At 42.9% G+C, this 24,141-nt stretch overlaps 1 protein-coding gene and 1 non-coding gene across 2 annotated transcripts in view; one reads left to right on the forward strand and one right to left on the reverse strand.

The window, feature by feature from the left end:
- Positions 1 to 4,284: 4,284 nt before the first annotated feature.
- LOC114629366 lies at positions 4,285 to 4,393 on the reverse strand. Its single transcript, XR_003712644.1, has one exon. It is a non-coding gene; the product is annotated as a small nucleolar RNA SNORD23 (small nucleolar RNA).
- Positions 4,394 to 7,826: 3,433 nt separating this feature from the next.
- Positions 7,827 to 24,141, forward strand: part of Sgk1 (serum/glucocorticoid regulated kinase 1) — a 117,366-nt gene continuing 101,051 nt past the window's right edge. Inside the window, exon 1 of the mRNA XM_028777343.1 lies at positions 7,827 to 8,350. Coding sequence (XP_028633176.1) covers positions 8,282 to 8,350 — 69 coding nt within the window. The 5' untranslated portion in view covers positions 7,827 to 8,281. The remainder of the gene's footprint in view (positions 8,351 to 24,141) is intronic.

Genomic DNA, 24,141 nt, shown 5'->3' on the forward strand with positions numbered 1-24,141 from the left:
TAGAAGCAGCAGCTGATTCAAATTATCTGAGAAAGTAGTTCAGCTCTATGTTCTGTGGCACACATAAAGACATGGACACAGATCTGTCTACAGAGCAGAGAAGGCAGGACTAGCGCTTCTCCTTCCCCTCTAGTGCCTGACACTCCATATGCATCACAACAGACTATTCTATCCCCCACACGGCAACTGTCTCACACCACGCTTTATTTATGCTGAACATGGAAAAATAGCTAATGTACACCTTTGTACAAGTCAAGTTGAAAATGTAACCTTCTGCTCAGTCAACTAAGAGGCCATTTGAACTCGATCTCAAAGAGTGATCATTGAAAGCAAATAGAGAAGCATAATTACCAATCTTGTAAAAGCATCTTATTAAAAGGCTATAAAAATCCATTATCATTTGTAATTTCTATTTCATTTCTCAAAAATAACAAGATCATCCTATTCATAAATGATAATGACCTTTCCAGGGTGCCTTGCTAACCTATTTTGCCATTCTCACAAAATGTGCACATATACGGTGTTTCTGAGGAGGAGCACTTGCTGGTGATGTTTCCCAGGTCTCTACTAATGAGATTCACACACTGTCAAGGTCTTCCTGCAATTGTCTGGGGAGACAGAGATTGTTCTAACAAGGAGGGTCAGATCCAAATGGAGCCTCCCCAAACAGGTTCTCTTTCAAAGAAACAATCTTTGCAGGTTCTAAATCCTTTGTATGTATGTTTAAACAAGGGAGCAAAATAAATGCAGGAATATAAAATCTTGAAAAGCTAGAAAATTCATCATTTTAGTATCAAATGAGTTATCACATATTCAAATGAGCAATTCCTAACAAACTGATTTGTCATATTGTCACAAGAAAGACAGGATTTTATGCCTTTGTGACAGAAGAAGCTATGTCATGAACATATTTAGCACCACTTTATTGGAGAAAGAACCGAAGAGAGAAAAGGCAGAGAGGTGGATGTGGGTACCTGTGACAGTGAGTGAGCAGGCCAGGTGAGAAGCAAGAAATGGAACTGAGGAGAGGGTACAGCTTGAATCACCAATTATACCTCTACCTCAACTAAGGGATATTTGTAATTCCATCTGAAAATGTTGTAAGCAATAGGAATAAATGAAGGCCAAATTTATTTGATGATCTGGCAAAACCCATATCTCTGAATAGAGAAGACAATATGTATTATGTGTCATGATTCGATCAGGATTTGGAGCTGGTAGTAACGGTTCATACCAGTGGGCCCAGTGCTTTGGAAGCAGAGGCAGGAGGATTGATTCTACTCTCAAGATAGTCTGTTCTACATAGTTAAGTCCTGGGCTAGCCAGAGTTAAATAGTGAGACCCTGTCTCAAAATATAAAATAAATAAATTGAAACACCACTAGCTGAGTTTTAAGTTTGGGTTTTCCTTTGGGGAGTTGTATTGATTTTGTAACTTTTCATCTGATTACTTTTCTGTAGAGGATCCCATTTACTGAGCCGTTTGTGGTGATTCACACACCTGTAATTCCACTACCAAGGAGGCTGAGGCAGGAGGATTGCTTTGAATTTGAGCTACAGTATAAGAGCCTGTCTTAACAAATAAAATGCACACAAACAAGATATGCCAGTGAGATGGTTCAGTGTGCAGTGGCACAAACACACATAAACATACACACAGTAAATACACACATACACACACACAAGTATACAGGCAGTAAATATACACACATGAATATACACACAGTAAATATATACACACACACACAAATATACACACAGTAAATCTATTTGTATTCGTTTCTTCAGTGTGACATTATTCATTCAATAGATATTGTCTTATGATCTCTTCTGTTTTCCAGGCGCCATAGGAAAATAACATTCCATCCAAAACTTAAATGTATCACATGTGGACACTCTAATTCTTCAAGTAGTTTCTACATTACATTTATTAAAATCAAAAGGATAGATTTATTGATAATTTTGCAAACAGGGACAAAGCCCTTCACATATAATTTACTACTGACAGTTTCCTTACCAGGCAGGTGGTGAAGCACTTCATTACTATTATTTTACAAATGAGAAAACAGCCTCGTTAGCTGAGGAAAGACTGTCACAGTCCATACAATTCTGGATATATAATATGATCAGTATCTTTATTAATTAAAGCTCCTTTGTTTATTATTTATGTTATAATTTAAATAATATTGTCAGCGGGGAGACTAGATAAACTGTAAGAAAGCAAATGGGAAGCTGGGGGAGGGGTCAGGGAGTACAGTGCTCTGTGACCCTGAGCCCCTGAGTGTGATTCCCAGCATCCACAGAAAATGCCCTGAACAATGTCATTTGTGGGTAATCTCAGGACTGGAGAGTCGGAGACAGGCTGATGAGGAGAGGGCTCTCTGCCTAGCCAGTCTAGCTAACTGATGAGCTTCAGATTCACTAAGAGACTATCTTAGGGTTTTTGTTGCTGCAATGAAACACCATGATCAAAAGACAAGTTGGGGAGGAAAGGGTTTATTTGGCTTATACTTCCATATTGCTGCTCATTATTGAAGGAACTTAAGGACAGAAATGCAAACAGGGCAGGATTGTGGAGTTAGGAGATGATGCAGAAACTATGAAAGGGTGCTGCTTACTAGCTTGCTCACTGTGACTTGCTCAGCCTGCCTTCTTACAGAACCCAAGACCATCTGCCCAGGAATGTCACCACCCACCACAGGCTGTCCCATCCCCTATAAATCACTAATTGAAAAAAAAAATGCCTTACATTTGAATGCCTTCAGCTGAATTTCATGGAGACATTTCCTCAACTGAGGCTCCTTTCTCTCTGATGACTGTGACTTGTATCAAGTTGACACACAAAACCAGCCACTACAGGTAAATGCTCTGCCTCAAAAATAAGGGTGGAGAAACCACGTGGTAGAGCACATGTTAAACCCTAGCCCTTAGGAGATCTCTTTGTCTACACATCAAGTTCCAGGCTAGCCAGGGCTACATAGTGAGACCTTGTCTTAGAAAAATAATAATAAAGCAAAGACAACAATAGTAATGTGGACAGAAACAAAGATGGGGGAGGTACATGGTGGAGTTTGCAGTAGGGGTAGACAGAGTTGGGCTGAATAGGACCAAAATGCGATGTAGATATGCGTGAAATTGTCAAAGAAGGTATTTTAAAATTAAAAATAAGGTTAAAAAATGATAGAGGAAATAGATCTAATATCTACCATCCATGTGTGTACACACATACACCACAGAAAGGGAGAGGGGAAAGAGATCAAAGTTTCAGTTATTCTTTGTAACAGTTAGATGCTACAAATTAGACATTCAATTAGAAAGGAGGAAAACAGTATCAGGAGGCTTAAAGGACGGCAAGCAACTGTTACCAGAGCACAGCACAGAGAATCTGACTGGAGCTGTGCAACAGTCTCACAGGCTCAGAGGAACCTAAGGATTCCTGCAAGGAGCCCAGAGCCAGGGTTTCTGGTGCCTGCTTATTTGTCTTCTTATTGAATTCATTTGAAAAACCATTGCCTACTGCACCCAGCCACTTCCACTGTGTGCCAAGATCACAAAATTGAACAAGTAATATTTTGTGATAAAAAGAAGGAAGTCAATTCATTAATTTAATGAAAACAAGGATTATTTTGCTATAAGAACAATTGGGGGTATTTCCTTCCTGAAACCTTTTGCATCACTCTCAGACAGATAAATCTATATCTATTCTGTTTTGAGAAAGAAAGAAGGGAGCAAGGAAGGGATGGAGGAAGGAAGGATGGATGGAAGGAAGGGAGAGAGGGAGGGAGGGAGGAAGGAAGGATGGAAGGAAGGGAAGGAAGGGAAGGAAGGGAAGGAGGGAGGGAGGGAGGGAGGGGGAGGGAGGGAGGAAGGAAGAAGGAAGGAAGGAAGGAGAGAGAGAGAGAGAGAGAGAGGAAAAGAAAAGAACAAGAAAAGAAAAGAAAAAAGAAAAGAGGGTCTGGTCCAATAGCTTAATGGTTAAGAGCACTTCCAAAGAACCCAAGTTCCATTCCCAATGCCCACACAGGGTGGCTGCCAACTGCTCATAGCTCCAGCTCCTGAGGATCCAACAACATCTTCTGGCTTCCTCAGATACTTACATACGTGCATAGGTATACAGACACACAGACACACATTCTAGATAGATAGATAGATAGATAGATAGATAGATAGATAGATAGATACATACATACATACATACATACATACATAATACATACATACATAATACATACATAATACATAATACATACATACATACATAATTTTCCCCTCCCTTAGGATCCTGTGCCCTAAAACCTCAAATAATGGTGCCACTGACCTGTCCCAAGAGAAGACATGTTGTCACCTCCAGCCTCAGAATGCACAAGGAGCCAGGATGGTATCATCACTGGGCAAAACTGACAATAGGCAAAAGACACCCAGGCCTGGTAGTACAGCCATTAATTAATTCCAGCAATCTAGAAGGCTGAGACAGGAAGATCTCAAATTCAAGTCCTGCCTGGATTACAGAACAAGTTACAAGGCCAGAGACAACCTAGTGAGATATTGTCTCAAAACAAAGAAAGAAAAGGAAGGAGGAGAAAAATATAGCTCAACAGAAAAGCATTTGCCTAGCATTCATGAAGTATCACATGCAGTCTCCAACACTGCAAAAAATAACAAAAAGATGCATAAATATATAAGTAGAACAAGGACAATCCAGTACTTCTTTTTAAAGCATTTGCTTTGAGGCTACCAAAACAGATACTTAGTAAATAGGGGGTGGTAGTGGGCCTATGTCTTAGCTGTGAATAAACGCCATGACCAAGATAACTCTTATAAAGACAACATTTAATTGGCAGTGGCTTACAGGTTCAGAGGTTCAGTCTATTATCAAGATGGGAGCATGGCAGCATCCAGGCAGGCATGGTACAGAAGGAGCTGCAAGTCCTACATCTTCATCTGAAGGCTGCTAGCAGAATATGGCTTCCAGGCAACTATGATGAGGATCTTAAGCCCACACCCATAGTGTTAGACCTCCAACAAGGCCACACCTCCCCAGTGCCACTCCCTGAGCCTAGCATATACAAACCACCACAGTCTACCTACAAATGGTTTCGTTATAACCTCAGGGAAAGTTCAAGTGGAAAGAGAGACCCTGCTGTCCCAGAAGAGATAACTGTCTAGATAAAACACTTTATTGTTGTTGTAATGACCAAACTATGGCCCTAAATTATGGATTCCTCTACCTGCTCAGAGCCTCTGCTCTCTGTTTCTCCTCCATCTGACTGACCTCCTCTTACTCTCCCAGGCTATGACTAGCATCATTCCTTCATGGAAAGCTTCTTTAGCCGTCGCCGGCCTTTCCTTCCTACACTGTCACCTACAAATGAGGATGGATCTAATGTTTATGCACATGTATACATGCTATCTTAGTCACTATTTTATTACTGTGAAGAGACACGATGATCAAGGCAAAACATTTAATTGAGGGGCTTGCTCATGGTTTCTGAGGGCTGATCATCATGGCAGGGAGTGTGCCAGGAAACAGATAAGGTGCTGAAGATGTAACAGAGTTTTATACCCTGACCTGAAAGCTGCAGGCGTGGGGTGTGATGGGGGTAGGCATGGGGAGGGGGGTCGTGGGTGGGGTGGGGGTGGGGGGGGGGCGGGGGCCTCAAATGGGTTTTTGAAACCTCCAAGGACACTCCCAGTGATACACTTGTTCCAACAAGGCCTCACCTCCTAATCCTTTCCAGTTTGCCAGGGAATAAGTGTGCAGTTCTATGCGCCTCTGGAAGCCATTCTCTGTGCATTTCTCCTGTGATACAAAACTTGCATCACTGGACCTTATGTAAAGTCTAGTATAGGTTGGTATACAGTGTCAGCATCTGGAGGTGGCATTTGGGTGACAAGAAGGATGGCTTAGACTTCAGTTTTGTCTTCACCTCCCCCTCTTGTAGACTCTATGAGACATTCCTCTTCACCCTAGGTCAACAGAGAGTCTGCCTAAAGCAAGTCTGCGTGGTTGAACATCAGGAAATCCAACTGAGGGCCCCAGAGTCTCCCTTTCCCTGTGTTATTCAGAAAGTCCTCTCTCTCTCTCTCTCTCTCTCTCTCTCTCTCTCTCTCTCTCTCTCATCCACATTCAATAAATGGCTGTTAAAACACATTGTGGGGAAGGGAACAGGAAGGAGGTTGAACAGCCACCACTGTTTCTAATGAGACTTACTGAGGTATAATTTTACTGTGCAAAACAAATTCTTTTTCTTTTCATGATGAAGTTTGGTTCTTACTGTAGTCATTACCATATTTCCCAATGGGGAACATTTCTTTCCTCTTAGAATAACTCCCTTTGAGTTTTCTCTGGTGTTTTTAGATGGCCCCTTTAGGAAAACCACAGCCTACGGATGCTGAGGATTACATAATGTATCCTTGTGTCGTGGAGAACTTAGTCCATATCTCACCTCATAGAAACTCAGACTCAAAAGGAACTCAGGCTCCTCTTCCCCAATCAATCCATATAGTTCCCATATAAATGGTATAACACTGTGGGTGTTGTCATTGTTATTGTTCTGGTTTGGTATTGGTTTTGGTCCAGGATTTCATAAATTCTAGTCTGGCCTCAAACTATCTGAGGATGAGCTTGAATTGCTGATCCTCCTACTTCTACCTCCCAACTGCTGGGGTTCTAGTCCCACATTGCCACAATGTCTGTTTTTTTGAGGTACTGAGGATCAAATCCATGGTTTCATGCAAGCACTTGGCAACAGTTATTTTTAAGGATAGTTCTATTGTATTTCCTACCAGGGACCGCTAGCTGTATTTGGATTTGAATGCTATATTTGAATGGAATGAGATGGCAAACAAGTGATTGAATGAATGAACGAATGAATGATTGTGTATGTCTATTTCATAGATCAGGCAGCATTCAAAGGACACGGGGAGGTGACGTGGCTGATACAAAGCCACACACTGACAGGGAGGCAGGCAGTGCCTGACTCAAAGCCAATCCCTTTTGCTACAAACACTATTAAAAAAAAAACTCATAAAATATCAATATCAAAGAGCATAAATAAAAACCAGCTACACATAGTTAAATGCTTTTGTTAAATAGATTCACTATGCAGAGGTTCAGGGGTAAGTTGGGACATGTGTGTCCTTGCTTACTAAGACTTCCTTTGCATTGAATGGATTCAGCAAGAATTTTTGGTGAAATTCTGGGCAAGGTTCTCTGCCTATTGGTTTTGCACACTTTGTTTCTGTTCATTTCTCTTATTGCTGATGTCTCTGTTGAAAAAGGCACACTTACCTTCTCAGTTGTTCCTTATAACATCACAGCAGAAGGAAGGGCACCAGAGAAGACCCTACGGAGTAAGAGACCAGCCACTGTTACACCTGTGCAGGCACATTATTTTAGTTTTCAAGGTTTGCATAGGGAAGGAACACGTTTGATGGCTGTTGTTGTTGTTGTTGTTGCTGTTGCTGCTGCTGCTGCTGCTCCTGCTCCTGCTGCTGCTGTTTGGTACCAGAACTGGAATCTGAAGAACTTCATTGAGAATTATATTATTGGGTCTGCGTTTTATAGGAAACTCTGGTTGCCACAGTCTTAGCAAAGAAAAACCAATTCAAAAGGCCCTCCCAAGGGAGTCAGCTGCCCTCCTGTGCTTTCTGTGTCTCCTGACCATCCCCTGTTCCTACTCACATTTGCATGCATTCATCCTTGCTCCTTCCTGCCTTGCTTTCTCTTTCCATTTGCCTTTCTGAGGAGGCTCCTTCCCTCCCTCCATCCCTCAGCTTCAGCTTTTTCTTACTCCTTCCCCCAGCTGCTTAACCACAGCTCCCACTGGAACCTACACAATCAAAAACAGCTCTCCTCTAGCAGCCTCTAGAAGCACATCACCTGGAGCAGAGCAACTCGCTCACTCCCCGCACAGCCCCGGAGCAGCTCGGTAGCTGGGGGCGGGGACAGTACTCTGCTCCTGCCTGAGCACCCGCCAGAGCATCTCTGGGTAGATTTGCTGTATCCCGCCATCCGCCCCCCGGGGTCCTGTTGCGATGATGCTTACGTTTCAAAGCAATGATGGAAAGAGAAAAGCCACTGCTGGTGGCCTGTGAAAGTGGGGCGAGTTACTGCAGTAGCTGCCGCAGCAGAATGAGTGAGTGAAAAACTGAGCTCCGTTAGCCTCTCCATCCCGTTCGGTCTTCATTCACCATCTCCAGGAAGGCGAATCGGGATACAGATGCAGTAACCAAGCCGGTGCCACCCTGGATCTATAACTGTGAAGCCCCTTCTGTGGAAGATGGTAAACAAAGACATGAATGGATTCCCGGTCAAGAAATGCTCAGCGTTCCAATTTTTTAAGAAGCGGGTAAGTACAGGTTGTGGTTGTTGCTTTTGTTTTCTACGCTTATCTCAAATGCTTTTGGAGGCTTGCCTAGGGTAAGCCTCGGGTTTTGTTACTGAGCCCTTCGTGAAAGCAGAGCTTCTGGTGTCAGTGGCCACTGGCCCTGCCGAGATTCAGATTTGTTAGGGGGTGGGTAGCGGGGGGGGGGGGGCCGGTGGATGGGGGGGGGGGCGCTCAGAGGAGTTGCATTGTAGGAGGGGGTTGAGCGGAGATGCCTTCAAATGGTTTAAGATGGGAACTGAGATTTCTCAATCAAAGCCGTGCCCAGGATTACAATGCAATTTCAAAGAGAGCTGGCCCTAGTGCAGTTACTAGCAAGCAATTTAGTCTGGGCTAATTAAGTAGCTCCCTAGATCCTATCTTCCAAGGGCTCAACTTTGCCACACCTTTCTTCCCTCTCAAGGGCTGCTGCATTTTCATCTTCAATTGTTAGAAGCAGTTTTGGCTCCTCAAATTCATCCTGCCAGTATCTCTATCTTTGGTATAAACAGAAAAGGACCAGAGCGATCTTTTACAGAAACGATGGACTCCCAACATCTCAAACCCTTTATTTTAAGTTGCCTCAATTTTCCTTAACATACGTGCCGTCACCAAAAAGAATAAGAGAAAGCCTGTTTTATAGCCCGAACTATGACTGTGAGTGGGGAGTTATGGTGCTGTATACATTCGCTCTATACATTTGTTTAAATTCCTTGTTCTTTCATTCATAGTGTTAGTAATGTCACAGGGCTGTACGTGAATAGATCTTTCTCTGTTTCACAGATAAACTCAGTTCATCACAATGGACACACTGGAGGTCTGTGGTTCTGCAAATTTATACATGAGTAGGGGATAAGAAATGAATGGTTGTTGGATGACTGATGATTGACATTCTTATGGGGAGTGTTTCTTAAGCAATAGGGGGCTCCTCCAGCCCCCAGTTGTCCGGTCCTCTTTAGTGCCTGGGGCGGTTCTATCCTCGATGCTTCTTTCCATTCATTCACCCTTCCCTTCATTCAGGCCTTTCTGTGTGTGCTGTGCCTGCAATGGCAACAGAACGTAATGAATCACAGGTTGGGCTGGACTGCCTCCTTGCACTAAAGGGTCAAGCTGGAAAGGCGGGTCTGCAAATAAGCAGCCTGCAAGTACCAGCAGAAGCTCTCTCACATCCTGGTTTAGAACTCCCAAAGTCCATGGCCAAATGCAAAGGATATGCATTGAATCTGAATAACACTAACTCCTGCAGCCAGTGTCAGCGGAGGTCTTTCCCCAGTAGAGTCTGCAACCTATATAAAAGCAGGTCAGCACAGCTTCTCCATCCTTCGTTCTCTGGGCATTACTTAGGTCTCTCCTGTAGTCAGAAAAGATACCTTTCTAAAGGAAGGGCCCCTTTATTCAGTTCTTAAATTCTTTACTCCCTTCTAGCTAACAAACTTTGACAAGTTTGCTGGGGTTTTTTGTTTTTTTGTTTGTTTTCTAGCTACATTGAACAGGCTGTCCTGAATGACTGAGCTGAAGTGATCCTCCTGCCTCAGTTTCTTGAGTATTAGAGCTGTATGCTTAAGCTTATGACATCATGCCTATCTTAATTAATTTATTTGGTGCTATGGAGGGTATTTTGTTTTACAGTGCTGGGCCTGAAGCATGCAAGTCACCGCCCCCAACCCCCAACCCCCAAATAGTTGACTACACTTACAGTCCTGGGGAGTTTAGAACCCTTTCAGCTGGGTATTGTCAGTCAACCAAGTGTCTGTTTCGTTCTATCATCTATCTAATGGTTTCTTATTTTCTTTGCCATCAGAATGTACTACTAGAAATCCTAGCTTGACATCTGGTTGCATTTTGCTTGTGAGCATAGTTTACCAGTACGCTTCACCCCGTGCTTCTGCAGACCTTGGATTTTGAAAAGAGTGAGACTGGGTACAGATGTCTTCTCAAAAACTGCAGAGAGGAAGAGATTTACACCATGAGCTCTAGTAGGCCATTTTATTGGGCTCAGCCTGCTGGAGATTGGGTCTGACATCTCCCTCCCCAGCCCCTTTGCTCTCCTCATCCCTCAAGGACAGTGAGCCCAGTAGAATATCACTGATGCCCTGGGGAGAAATTCCTTGATTCCTGTCTACTTTGTTTCATTACACATCCGATTTGTACTGTATTCTAAATGCTCACTGCTTACACTATGACACTGCCTTCATCTTTTCTAGTTTGGGTGTTTTTGTTTGACTGATTTGATACAGGGTCTCTTTCTTCTAACCCAGATTAACTTCCAACAACTTATTAAGTAGCTGAGAATGAACTTGAATTCCTGATCCTCTAGAGGACCTCTAACTCCTAGGTGTTGGGATCACAGCCACACCTCAGCATATATGGTTTTTAAATTTATTATTATTGCTATTACACAGGTAATAAGAAAATGCATAAAATTTGAAGGCAGTAGAGAAGTTTAGCTCATCTTTTCTGGAACTATTCCTTCCTTCCTTAGAAATAACTGTTGTCACATGGATGCTGATACTTTGCTGAACTTTTCTATGTGCCTTACACACAAATTCATATTCTATAAAGTCTTTGTTTTGGGCCAAGAATAATCCATTTCCTTATGTTCTATTGAAGTTCTACACATTTCTGCATATCTTAGTTATAGTCCAGCTAGACAGTCCTACAAAGTGAACCTTTGTCTGATGCCCACATTGAGCTGTGTGTGAACAGAACTGGGTTCTGGGGGTGGGGGTAGTTCACAGACACTCACTAAAGCGACAGCTGAGTCCTGAACCCAATTTTTGATTGCAAAAGGCTAGAAGGCTGCTTCCTACATCTCTCAGCTATCCAGAGGAAATCCAGTGAGCGGCCAGAAGAGACTATAGGAATGTGCCCCCTCGGTTGCCTACTGTAGCCACACTAGTTCTGACTGGGTTTTAAACCCCATGGGACAAGCACTTTATGCAGATTATTTCATTAATCCTCATAGCAACCCAACAAAAGAAAAATGATTAACTGTGCAAAGTGTTATGTAGAAAGATTGAACAATTAATTGCCCAAGGCCAATTTGTTTGTGTGTCTAAAGATCAAGTGTGGTTTTTGTTGTTGTTTCTGAGTCCAGGCTGGCCTCAAACTCCCACCCTCTTGACGCTACCTCTTAAGTGCTAAGATTATACGGGGAGGGGTACCATCATGCCTAGTTCCAAGTCTGATTTTTTTCTCATCTCATCCCCCTCTCCTCTTTCTTTCCTTTGTTTCGTATCAGACTCTCTTCCACTCCCATGTGAAGTAAATATGTCACTACCCAATGTCCAAAGCCCAGCCTCAGGAGGCAAACTTCTCCTGGCTCTCAGGTCTCCCCTTAGTAGCAACAGTCACTGGAGACAGCTCTCCTGACTGGAGGAGCAGCATCTGAACAAATTTAGGTCTAATGCTTTTTCCACAATCCTCTGGACTACTGCCTTTCACTCTGGTGTTCTAAAAGCTTGGCTAAATCAGCTTAATTTCACTTAGTTTACAATTGCTAAGCTAAACTAGGTAAGATTTTCTTTCATTCTATGTGTTAATGACAAATTGTTGCTAGATATATACAGGTTATATCTTATTCTGAGAGCCTACAAAATTCAGTTAAAATGAATGGAAAAAATTCTCAGTTTTTATGTGAAAATCCAGGAGCTGGAGAATATATCAGTTCTGATAAAGGTTATCCTTTTTCAAGCCTTGACTTGGATTCCTGCAGAATGACCCAGAAAACACAAACAAATGATATTGCCTTGAATTTGATAATCCTTAGTGGAAATACACCAACTATGTGAACAAAACATGATAACAGCCATGCTGCTGTTATTACCTTTTATCAAATTTCAAAGGCATTTGACAGATAGAATTTCAGATTTGGAGCCAGGAGCCAAGAGCCAGGAGCTATAGTTCTAGTATTTTGGAGGTCAAAGTGGCAGAATTGCCTTGTAACCTTACATAGTAAGATCCTGCCTCAAAGAAAATATACACTTGAGTGTTCGAGAACACACACACATACATGTGCGCACACACACACGCACACACACACCAAGGAAAGCAGGTGAGAGAATACCCCTTCAGGCATCCTTTCACATACTTCCCTGAATCAAGGATGACAAAACCTTGATTCAAAATGAGGATTTTAACTGCTCAGATTAGAATGAGGCTAAGCTAGCTTCATGTTCGAAGGCTTTCCTTACAGACCTAGAACAATGTCTTCTTCGTTACCCTACAAAACCAGTCCTGTCTCATTCCTTCCCTTTTCGACAGGGTAGGGACAAACACTGTTCTGCTGTTTTGTCTTCAGGAGTCACTTGACAGAAGGTTTCTGTCTTGACCTAGTATTTTATGGTTACATGAATGTGAGCAATCCCTTCTATCGTTTTAAAGTAACAATAGCTTTTATAAAAACTGTCACTTATATGACAGTGATCTGTTAGAAAGCAGCAGAACATGCTGGGTGGTACCCCATCCCAAAGCAGTCTGAGGAGATCTGTTCCAGGGCCTATCAACTCAGGTGAGATCCAGATTCTTGATAGCACAGCAAGGAGTAATTTTGGGATAAATTAGTACTAAGTGAAGTTAAAGTATTGGTCTTGTCAATTTATTGGTTCATTGTCTTGTTGAGACAAGACCTCATTTTGTGGCCCTGGGAGAAGCTGGGACTCACTATGGAGCCCAGACTGACCTCAAACCTCTTACCACAGCTTCCCAAGTGCTGAGAGCAATGAAGTAAGTCACCATGGCTAGAGAAAGTTTGAGTTTCTGCTATCAGGGTGCTAACCAAATGCCTATCACCCTCAATTAAATGAGACTGGGCACCTTCGAGGTTATGACCAGAGACTGGAGTTTCCAAAAAAAAAAAAAAAAAAAAAAAAAAAACCAGAAAAGGTCTATCAGTAGAGCTCCAGGGTATATACCATTGGCATCTCTGTGAGCTAGAGGCCAGCATGTTCTACATAGAGTTTCAGACCAGCCAAAGCTGCAAAGTAGACACTGTCTCCAAAACAGAAGAGGGGAAGGAAGGAAGGAAGGAAGGAAGGAAGGAAGGAAGGAAGGAAGGAAGGAAGGAAGGAAGGAAGGGAGGGAGGAGGGAGGGAGGGACAGAGGGGGGAGAGACAGAGAGACAGAGAGAGAGACTGAGAGAGGTTTTGTAGGACATAATCTGTGGCAGTAGGACAACTGGGAGATAAGGACCATTGAGCTACATGAAACCATCTCTCAGAAAACAAAGGAGACACAATTGATACAGATTTAAACCCAAATATGAAAGAGGGAAAAGTACTTAGGAGAGGCACACACCTGGGTGGGAGGAATGGGGCTCTCAAGAAAAAGAGCCTAATTTAAGTGAACCAGCAACAACTATAGAAACTATTATGGTGGCTTCTTAAGTTGCATTATTCAAAGGGCTTAAAGAATTAAGTAAAAAAATTGAGGTTGTTTATTTTTACCTGGAAAATGTTTCTTTAGTGGATGAAAATATGAAGCCGTTTTTGGCATGATTTTCACAGCTTGGAGGCTTGTATGATAAACACAGACCACACGATAAAAATGTTCTTACTATAGGCAAGGCACAAGAAACCAAGGGCTATGTATGGACTATAATTATGATTAGGAATCTCATTTATGAGGGTTTGACTTAACCCTGCCCTATTTCCAACACATACACACTAATATACACAGACAGTAACGCACTCATACACACACATAACATGCCCACACAGACACACAGACGGATAAACACACACTAACAAACACATACTAATACATACACTCACACATAGACACATACTAACACACTCACACACAGAGACACACAGACAGATAGAAACACATACTAACACACTCTCACAATAACACACACACACACACACACACACACAAACACACACACACACACAAATGCAAAACCCCAAACCAGGATCTGACTCTGCAATCCGTGTTTGCCTCAAATTCACAGTGGTGTTTCCAGTCGTGTATCTTTTTGTTTGTTTGTTTGTTTGTTTGTTTGTTTGTTTCGAGACAGGGTTTCTCTGCATAGCCCTGGCTGTCCTGGAACTCACTCTGTAGACCTGGCTGGCCTCAAACTCAGAAATCTGCCTGCCTCTGCCTCCCAAGTGCTGGGATTAAAGGTGTGCGCCACCACTGCCCAGCTCCAGTAGTGTGTCTTAAGTGCTGGATTTACAGATGTACTCCACCATGCTGAACCAAGGTCTCCTTCATTCTTAGCTAGGTCTTTCCCCCCTTATCCCACTGGTAACCCCTGCATTTACCCCACCCCCAACCCCTTCCACTAGCACCTCTTTCTGAGGCAATATCTCAACTCTGCATGGGCAGCTGGCATGGGGTTCACACTGCAGCTCAGATTAGCCCCTAAATCCTCCTGCTCCTGCCTTTCTCCCACGTGCTGGGACTACACAGCCTGTGCTACCACACTGGGTTGATTTTCCTCATCCTTTATCCCACCTCAGACTTGCTGGGCACTAGTCCAAGAGTTTTGAACATACTACATATTTAAATTCTTACAAATAAAAGCCCTAAGGAGAGTTTTATTCTGTTCCCAGATTGAGAAAGTTGTTCCTTGGCCTTGAGACATACACAGCTAGTCAGTGACAAGGTCAAGATTTGGACTCAATTCCAAGTACGTTTTTCACAACGACTCTTAAAGCTCATAGTTTGTAGCAAGGCAGAGCAGGGATGATGAATTCGTCTGTGTATGTGTGTATATGTGTGTGTGTGTGTGTGTGTGTGTGTTGGGAGGGAGGAAGGATTAGCCTCAAGTACTGTAGAATGTGGAGGATGAGCTATGTCCACAAAATGGAAATTCTATCTCCTCAATAACTCTCAAGAGAGTTCTGAGATAGGCTTGGAGTGCTGCAGAGCTTTGGAAAGGCTGTGAGAGGCGACCAGCAGAATTCTCAGAAACTGCTAAGGTGTAGCTGCGAGTTTCACACTGGGGAGGAGAGACGATGAGCTCCTTCCTGTTTAAAGAGCTTTGCAAGGTCAGAGGATGGGAAGAAGCAAGATGGAAGCAGGGCAGGAAGACCAAAACTTCAAGGTCATCCTCATTTTAGTGAGTCTGAGACGGATGAATCAGTCTCACAAAATAAAGTACTGTCAGTTTTTCTATACAATGATCAAAGTATAATCAAAGGATCGAGAGAAAGAAAAAAATCAAATGATAGGAATGTCGATAACAGAATACTGTTCTCTTAGACAGAAGATCTGGGGAGGAAGTAGGTAGCCTGAAGCTCTATATTGTTTCATTTAATTTTTTAATATTTAATTTTATTATTTTAATTGTCTGTGTGCACACACCCCGGCATGTGGGTATGTACACCTGAGCGCATGTGCCCACTGAGGCCAGAGGTGTCAAATCCTCCTAGAGCTATAGTTATAGTTAATTGGGACCGAGGACCAGTGAGCCATCACCCCAGCCCACTCTGTCCTATCGTTATACATGGCACATTATTTTCCTATCACCTGTATAATTTGAAACAATAAGGGGCCTGGAGAGATGGCTCAGCAGTTGAGTGCATGTAATGCTTTTGCAGAGAGTTCAAGTTCCTTTCCCCGCAACCACATTAGGAGGGTCACAACCATCTGTAACTCCAGCTCCAGCTGAGACAGACAAACACCTACCTGCACCCCTGTATACACACCTACCCTCAACACACACATGTAAACAGAAAGTAAAGTTTGTTTGTTTGCTTTTGTTTTTAAGCTGAATATATAATCGCAGTACTCAGAAGGATGGGGAATTCAAGTCTATCCTCAGCTATATAGAGACGGGGAGGCCAGCGAGACCTACATGAGACAATGTAATTTAGGCTAAACTAAATGACTGATTACTAATGAGATAGCTCACTAGAGCCTGTTTTAGTTTGACATTTTAAAAACACATGAGTTAAAAATCCAAAAGTTAAACTGTAGATATGTTCATCACAGCAGCAAAGGATTCTCCTGATGGGATCTTACAGGATAATCAGCTTCCCAGCAGGGCTTTAGCTGAAGCAGTAAGTTCCTTGTTTCTAGAGATTCCCTACAGTGGGGACAGCAGTCTGCTCAGACCTCAGCCTCAGTGCCTCTTTTCACTCCAGAAATAAGGACACAATGACCTTGTTTCGGGGCCTGAGAGCAGGTGTAGTCAGTAAGTGGCCAGGCCTTATGGCAGACTGCACCCCATGATGCTGGCAAGTTCCTAAAACATTCCTTGTGACAGGAGGAGAGGCACAGAGGACAGAGGAGCCTGTGGAGAAAGAAAAGGAGGAGGAACACAGAAGCAGCAGGCAGGAAGGCCCACGGGCGCTGCCGTTTATATGATTGCACGGAGCTTGTTTACTCTTCACACCTATTTCTTAGCAGCATTCTAGACTGACTTTTTAAGTATTTACAGGATGAATGAACTCAAGGATGCAGAGTGCAGGAGTCTTCCGTTTCATATTGCAAGCTGTCAAATATTATTCTAATTGCTCTCTAGAGCCTGCTGGGGACATTTTTCCTGGGAAGAGCCCACCGCTGAGGTCACCTTGGCCTCTTTTCTTTTCCTAGGTCAGACACTCATTCAAATATGCCTGATTCTTTCCTCTCCCCTTCCCCCTCCCCATCCCTCCTCCCTCTCTTCTCCTTCCCTCTCTCCACCCCTCCCTCCCCTCCCTCAATCCTCTCCCCGCTCTCCTTCCCCTTTCCTCCCCCTCCCTATAGGATTAGCTTATAGCAAGCCAAGGGAAGGAAGTTCCAGAGCTGATGCACCAAAACGAGGCTCCAGAGAAACAGAGAACAGAAATGTCTGAGTGAAGTCAGCACCGAAGTGGAAGACCTTTAGTTTCTGGAAATACCAAGGTCATCAAATCTGTTGATTTGTATTTAGAATGCATCCATATAGGAAGAAATTTGAAAGTAACTTGGGAGGCCCTGTATAAAATTTAGCTGTTCTGGTGGCCTTTGCCTTTAATTTCAGCACCTGGAAAGCAGAGACAAGCATATCTTCAAGAGTTTGAGACTCACCTGGTCTACAGACACAATCCCAGGCCAGCCCAGAGCTAAGGAATTCTGTCTGTCTCCCAGACCCCTGAAAGAGTTGAATGGTAAATAGGAGGGGTGTGCTTAAATGTTATACAACAATGCTCAGGAAGCTGGTTAGTTCAGAGGTGCCTAACCTGACATTTGAAAACTTACAGCTAAATAAGTTAGAGTAAATGATAAATGAACTTAATATGTTCCTTTCCCACTCAGCCTCTTGACCTCAGGTATTAAACATTAGCCGACAAGAGATGGAACTGGGCACTCACTGCTATAGGTATCAGCTGTGACAGGGCAGCCATACCTAATTTACCTGTCTGTTTAGCCAACATTTACTCAAATGGCCTCCATTAATGAGGAAACCACATCCAATCATTAGGCATTGGGCATAAAGTAAATTTGTAGAATCTGTCACTTGAAATTCAGAACTAATCTCAATAATGGGAAATGTTGGGCTGTAATTTTTTTAATGATATAGCCTTGAAGTTACCTCTGATGTTATATATTTCACTCTTTCCACAAATCAGAGGAATGAAAATGTCTTTCTCTCATTTCTTTTGCCACAGTGCTGGGGATCAGACCCAGGGCCTTGCACATGTTAGCCAAGAGCCCAGAAATATACAATATACAATCTTGGTGTATCCCTTCCTCAAGGGGCTACCCCTCAAATGATAGCTTCAGAATCTATCCAAGAGGGAAGGGAAGGTTCCAATTTCCTCTCCTTTCAAAAATATTTTAAAGGTTTCTTCTTCTTCTTCTTCTTCTTCTTCTTCTTCTTCCTCTTCCTCTTCCTCTTCCTCTTCCTCTTCCTCTTCCTCTTCTCTTCTCTTCTCCTCCTCCTCCTCCTCTTCCTCCTCCTTCTCCTCCTCCTCCTTCTTCTTCTCTTCTTCTTCTATTCTTCTTCTTCTTCTTCTTCTTCTTCTTCTCCTCCTCCTCCTCCTCCTCCTCCTCTTCCTCCTCTTCCTCCTCCTACTCCTCTTCCTCCTCCTCCTCCTTCTTCTTCATCATTTTCATCTTCTTCTCCTTCTCCTCCTCTTCTTTCTTCATCTTCTTTTTCTCAGCATCAGCCAGCATGAATTCAGAATTTGTCAGGCGTTTTTCTCGTGGTTCACAACCCTGTAGCGCTGGTTTCCTTGGCCTTGCTCTAGCAGCAGGGAGATTCAGCAAGGAGACACTCAGTAACCTCCCCACAGTTGCACAGCTTAGAAGATTCAGCTGACGGCAAGGCTCTAGTCATTACATCATGGCGCTTCTCTGGCCTTTCTCTTTGCTTTTGTTGATGTTTGTTTATTGTGTTTGTTTGTTTTCAAAAAAGAGTATCACACTGTAGTGCAGATTATTATGGAGGAGGAAAGCGATTTTCCTGGCTCAGCTTCCTGAGCACTGGCATGGAAGGCATGAACCATCTGGCTGTGCCCGCCTTACCTAGGACTTTGTTACCTTAAGAATATGATAAAATGGAAACGAAACTCTTTGTCCTCCTGCCTGCATTGCCAGATTCTTCCATTTAGGAGCAGAAGGACATCCACAACTGTTCATCCTTCCTTCTTTTTTTTTTTTTGTTTTTTTTTGTTTTTGTTTTGTTTTTCGAGATAGGGTTTCTCTGTATAGCCCTGGCTGTCCTGGAACTCACTCTGTAGACCAGGCTGGCCTCAAACTCAGAAATCCGCCTGTCTCTGCCTCCCAAGTGCTGGGATTAAAGGTGTGCGCCACCACTGCCCGGCCCATTCTTCTTTCTAAGCAGCTTCTATTCCTCGCTTCCACTTCCAGACACCCTGCACTGCCATCTCCCTGGATTACATCATCACCTGCAAAATGGCAGCCACCTTCTAACTGAACTCCTGCTGCCAATTAAACCCCATGGAATCTAGCAAACTGCATTTCTAGAATCATAGGTCAGGATTTAGCATCTCTGTCTTAAAACATTTCTGTGAACATGGATAGAGGCCTTAGGTTCAATCTCTAGAACAATAAAGATCTATAGATGTGGGCCAATGAGATGGCTTAGGAGGTAAAGGCATTTACAAGCTTGGTGATGAGTTTAATCCCTAGAGTCTCCATGGTAGGAAGAGAGGAGGGCAGATTCCTGTAAGTTGGACTCTGCCCTCCACATGCACACCATGATGCCTCCTACACTCCTAAACGATATACAGATAAATAAATGTTTAAATGTTTAAAAATTCCAAAGGTCCTTTGTGTATCTTAGTGTCCCACTTTGGGCATAACAGAGCAGGCTGTGCTGGGTCCTTGCCACTCCTCTAGCTGCCGTCTCATTGCTGCTTCTTTGGTCGTTAAGCTCCATTCTCCGCTCTACTGAATAGCTTACTTGTCACCGTTTGAGCCTTCTTGCCATTGACCCATTATTCTAGAGTCTGTGGAATCCTGAACTGAGCCTTTCACCTCTGTCCCAGAATTCATGGACTGCTTGGAGGCATGGAGATGTCTATGGGTAGAATTCACGACTTACCTGGGGATGGAGATATATATATATATGCTAATATAGTTATATTAGTATAATTATGGCAAATATAAATATTTACACATATATACACATATATATGTATATTTGCTAACTGAAAACTAGTGTCTTCTCCAGTCATGGACGCAGCCAATGAGCCGTAGTAGCATTGCTGCTAGGACCTACAGTTTTGCCGTTTGGAGAAATTATATGTATTTTTATATCATGTGATAGTTATTGAAGATAGATTTAAATCTTTAATTTATGCCTTTTATTACTGAGAATTTTGTGGTTGCTATTAGTTTTTCTCTAGGCTGTCTTATCTACATAGCAAGTAGTCTAATGTTGTACTGAGATATTTTTTTTTAAAACATTTTGTCAGCTGGGTGTAGTAGCACTTTCCACAAGGCTTAAGATTTCAGCACTTGGAATAGAAAGCAGGCTGTATCCCAGGTGGTGGGATGTGGAGTTCAAGGTTACATGATAACATGTATCAAAGAACTGGAACAAAACATGGTGTGGGGGCGGATTTTGCTAAGTTTGATCTAACACATGGTCTTGTGTTCCTAATGAATTTTACTTTATTCTTTAAACTCTTATTCTAAGAAGGGACCCTGAGCCTTAACCAGACTAATCAGAAGTGTTCAAAGTGCAGAAAGCAGCCCTTGCCTAAAGAAGTTTCCTCAGACCTTGAATTGGCTTGTGTAAAGGTATGCCTTTGAAAGTCCTGTTTCTGGCTCTTCAAACCCCAAAGCCATTTCCTGTCTATCTCATTAGCAGTGGCCTTTCTCTCTGGTGGCATTGATGTCACTGATGGTGTCACTGATTATGTGATTAACATAAAGGTGATATATCACTGATGTCACTATAGCCCCATTACCTTCCCTCTTGTGAGTCTAGCACAGACTCAGGCTCTTTAAGGGGGTCCTAGGACCTTGTCACTTCAATAGTCACAGTGCCCTACACCTGAGTGCTCAGGAGCCCTCTGTTCAGTCTTAAGTCAGTCTAGCCCATGATAGCAATGTGCCCCATCCTGAAGCATTCGTTCATTCATTGATTCATGTAAATATTGGGAGTCTATGGATTTCAGGGACTGTACCAAACATGAGAATATGACAGAGAAAAACAGACAGAACCAGCTTTCCTGGATGCTAATATTCTCAAGAACTGACTTAGTCAATACATAAGACAATAAAATCATGGAAGCATTTTGTGCCTGCTTCTACTTACATGAGGCTTTTTAAAGAATTTTATTTATTCCTTGGCTGTAGTGAGGGATATTTAAATCTCAAACCCGAATAGGACCAGTCAATGAAAACACAACTCAGTAATTATGAATATATTCTGTAAGCCTAGATTGGGCAGATACCCCTACACTACTCTGTTCCCCAGCTATGAGACCCTTATCACTTGAGAGTTTTCCAGACCCTGCATTTGTCTTTCTACCTCCTTCTTCTTAGTCGTCCTCCTCAGTCGTCCTCCGTCATCTCTCTCTTCTCTTCTCCCCAGTCGTCCTCTCTCTCTTCACTCCCCAGTTGTTGTGGTCTCCATAGTCTCCATTGTCTTCCTCCAGTTGTCCTCTCCCGTGCTCGCTTCCCATCAACCTTTATTTCTCCACCTCCCCTTCCTCTGCCCAATCACTGGCTCCAGCCTTTATTTTACAAATTAAGATGGGCAGAAGGTTCACTAGAAATCACCTGTGTAATGACTCACACCTCCTCTGCAGCCCTTCACAGGAAAGGGAATTAGTATCAAAATACAAGGCCACGCTATCCACAACACTTGGCAATTTCATATATGTATGGGACATATCCTGGTTATATCCAACATAAATCCTTTATCACTTCCTCCAGACTCCCTCTAATAGTTCCCCCAGCAGCTGTCATTGGCTAACAGCTCAGCTAAAGGTGAAGTTTCACGAGAACTTCTCCCTTACATGTTGGATGATGATGGACTTGATCTTGTAAAGGTAGCTATAGCCCCCACGAGTTCATGAGAGCACAGCTGGTTATGTCCATAAGAGAGCATTTGACCACATTCCTCCCATCTCACAGCTCTTATGTTCTGTCTGTATTCTCTTCTTCGATGTTCTCTGTGCATTGTGGGACAAAGGTTTGACACAGATGTCCCATTTAGAGCTGAGCCCTCACTAGTAACTTATTCTCATTATTTTGACTAGTTACGATCTCTGCAGTAACTGCTGCCCACTGCAAAAAGAAGCTTCCTTGTATGAGATTTTCTCTTTGTTGTATTTATTCACTTATCGGGGTGAGGGATGACATGTAGAGGTCAGAGGACAATTTTGGAAATTTGTTCCCTCTTTCCATCACTCACATGAGTCATATATGTATGTGTATGTGTATATGTATGTGTATATGTATTTTCAAATTCAAAGACAGAAAGTTAGATGGTCAGCCTGATGTGGTGGTATCCCAGAACTTGGAAGGTGGCATCAGGAAAATCCGTAATTCAAAATCATTCTTGGCTACATGAGACTCTCTCTCTCTCTCTCTCTCTCTCTCTCTCTCTCTCTCTCTCTCTCTCTCTCACACACAAAGAAAAAGAGGGGAGAGGGGGGGGGGGGAGAGAGAGAGAGAGAGAGAGAGAGAGAGAGAGAGAGAGAGAGAGAGAGAGAGAGAGAGAGAAATGGAGGGGGAGGGAGAGTGCTAGAGCAGGACCCAGAGGTAGGGAGATAGGCTTAGAGCGGATGAGTTGCCATTGGCCAGATCTGGAGTTTCAGTATGGGAAGGAGTGGGTGGCGGTAATGTTTGCATGATATGCAGGAACTCAGTTCTACTGAACAGTACACATTTAGCTTGTTTAAGATGTTGAGTTTTGGCCAGATATGCTGGCTCACCTTTATAATCCCAGCACTTGGGAGGCAGAGTCAGGAAAATCAAGAGTTGGAAGTCATCCTTGAATGTGTTACATCCTGTCTCAAACAACAAGAAATTTAAAGTAGAATAAGATGGGAGACCGATGCCAGAGGAAAATAAAGCTGGCAAGAGGAATAAGGATGTTGGAGGTCTCAGAAGCCAGCATAGAACTTGCAGCTACCAGGTTTCCTGCCAGCTGCTATTGCTCCAGCACTGAGCTTCAGTAAATACAATCACATACTCCAAAGAATCAGCATGACACGAATCCTTACAGGACCCTCAGTAGACAATATAGCACAGCTTTGTAACGTGTAGTGTTCAACTTCTAGGACCCAGATGGTGCTTGTGTCTCCAGCCCTCAGACACACAAGTGAAAGACTCAAGAGGAATATGGAGGTCTTCAAACTGTCACTCAGGCCTAGCTTTATCTTTCCGTGTCCACATTTGGTTTAAGTATTAGTCTGTCATCCGGGAATTATGAGGCTGTGTGGGGAGGTACAATGGCCAGATTTTATCAGATCTCAGACAACGATAACTGATTTCTATTTTCAGCGTGTGCATAAATCACTTTAATATCCATGCTTCCTTAAGTTTGGCTTTATTTAGTTTCTATTCATTCACAGAAGATAACTTATGTCAATTCCGTGGCTGCCATGTTGTATATGTGGTCTTACTCCTGTTCTCTTTGACATATGAGTAGGAAATATTACTTAAGTGTTTTAATAGTCCCATATCTGCAGATTTAACAGTTTTATTTGCACAGTATCAAAATGATTGACTTGGCCTGACAAGGTCAAGCACACATACAGACTAATTGATTTGGGTTTTTAGTAGTTTGTCTAATAAATTGAGGTCTTCTTGTCCTGCTTGGCTGTAGCCCAAAGATTTTACCATATTTAGATACTAGTCTTCAGCAAAGCCCCTGGAACATCCAGTCTAAAGCTCTCCAGTGTCAGCCCAAATAATGGAAGGTGTCAAATGCTTAACTAATTCCTCTTCAGTGCAATAGCCAGATTCATATCACTCATTAGAAGCTGCCAAATTCTAAGCCACATCTAGATCCTTAAACTTAGACTACTAGAGTTTAATGTTTCCAAATTAAACACAGTCTTTCCTTCCACTCAAATTCTTTTAAGGCACCCAGACAAAACCATGGTGGATGGATGAAAACACAGCTTAGAAATGAGAGAACGGCCCAGCTCTAGGGATGGAGCATGGCTTAGAGACGAGCTTCCCACGGTCGAGATCTGAACTCCAAGCCCAGTTTGCCAATCAGATGGGAACCTTTCAACATTTTACCTTTGTGAAGAGTTATTAGTAGCACCCTGCTGCTGCCCCCCATTTCCCCACTCCCTGATTGCTTTCTTTCTTTCTTTCTTTCTTTCTTTCTTTCTTTCTTTCTTTCTTTCTTTCTTTCTTTCTTTCTT

Source organism: Grammomys surdaster, unplaced genomic scaffold, assembly GCF_004785775.1.
Source record: "Grammomys surdaster isolate TR1022 unplaced genomic scaffold, NIH_TR_1.0 280, whole genome shotgun sequence".
In the NCBI taxonomy this organism is placed as follows: domain Eukaryota; kingdom Metazoa; phylum Chordata; class Mammalia; order Rodentia; family Muridae; genus Grammomys; species Grammomys surdaster.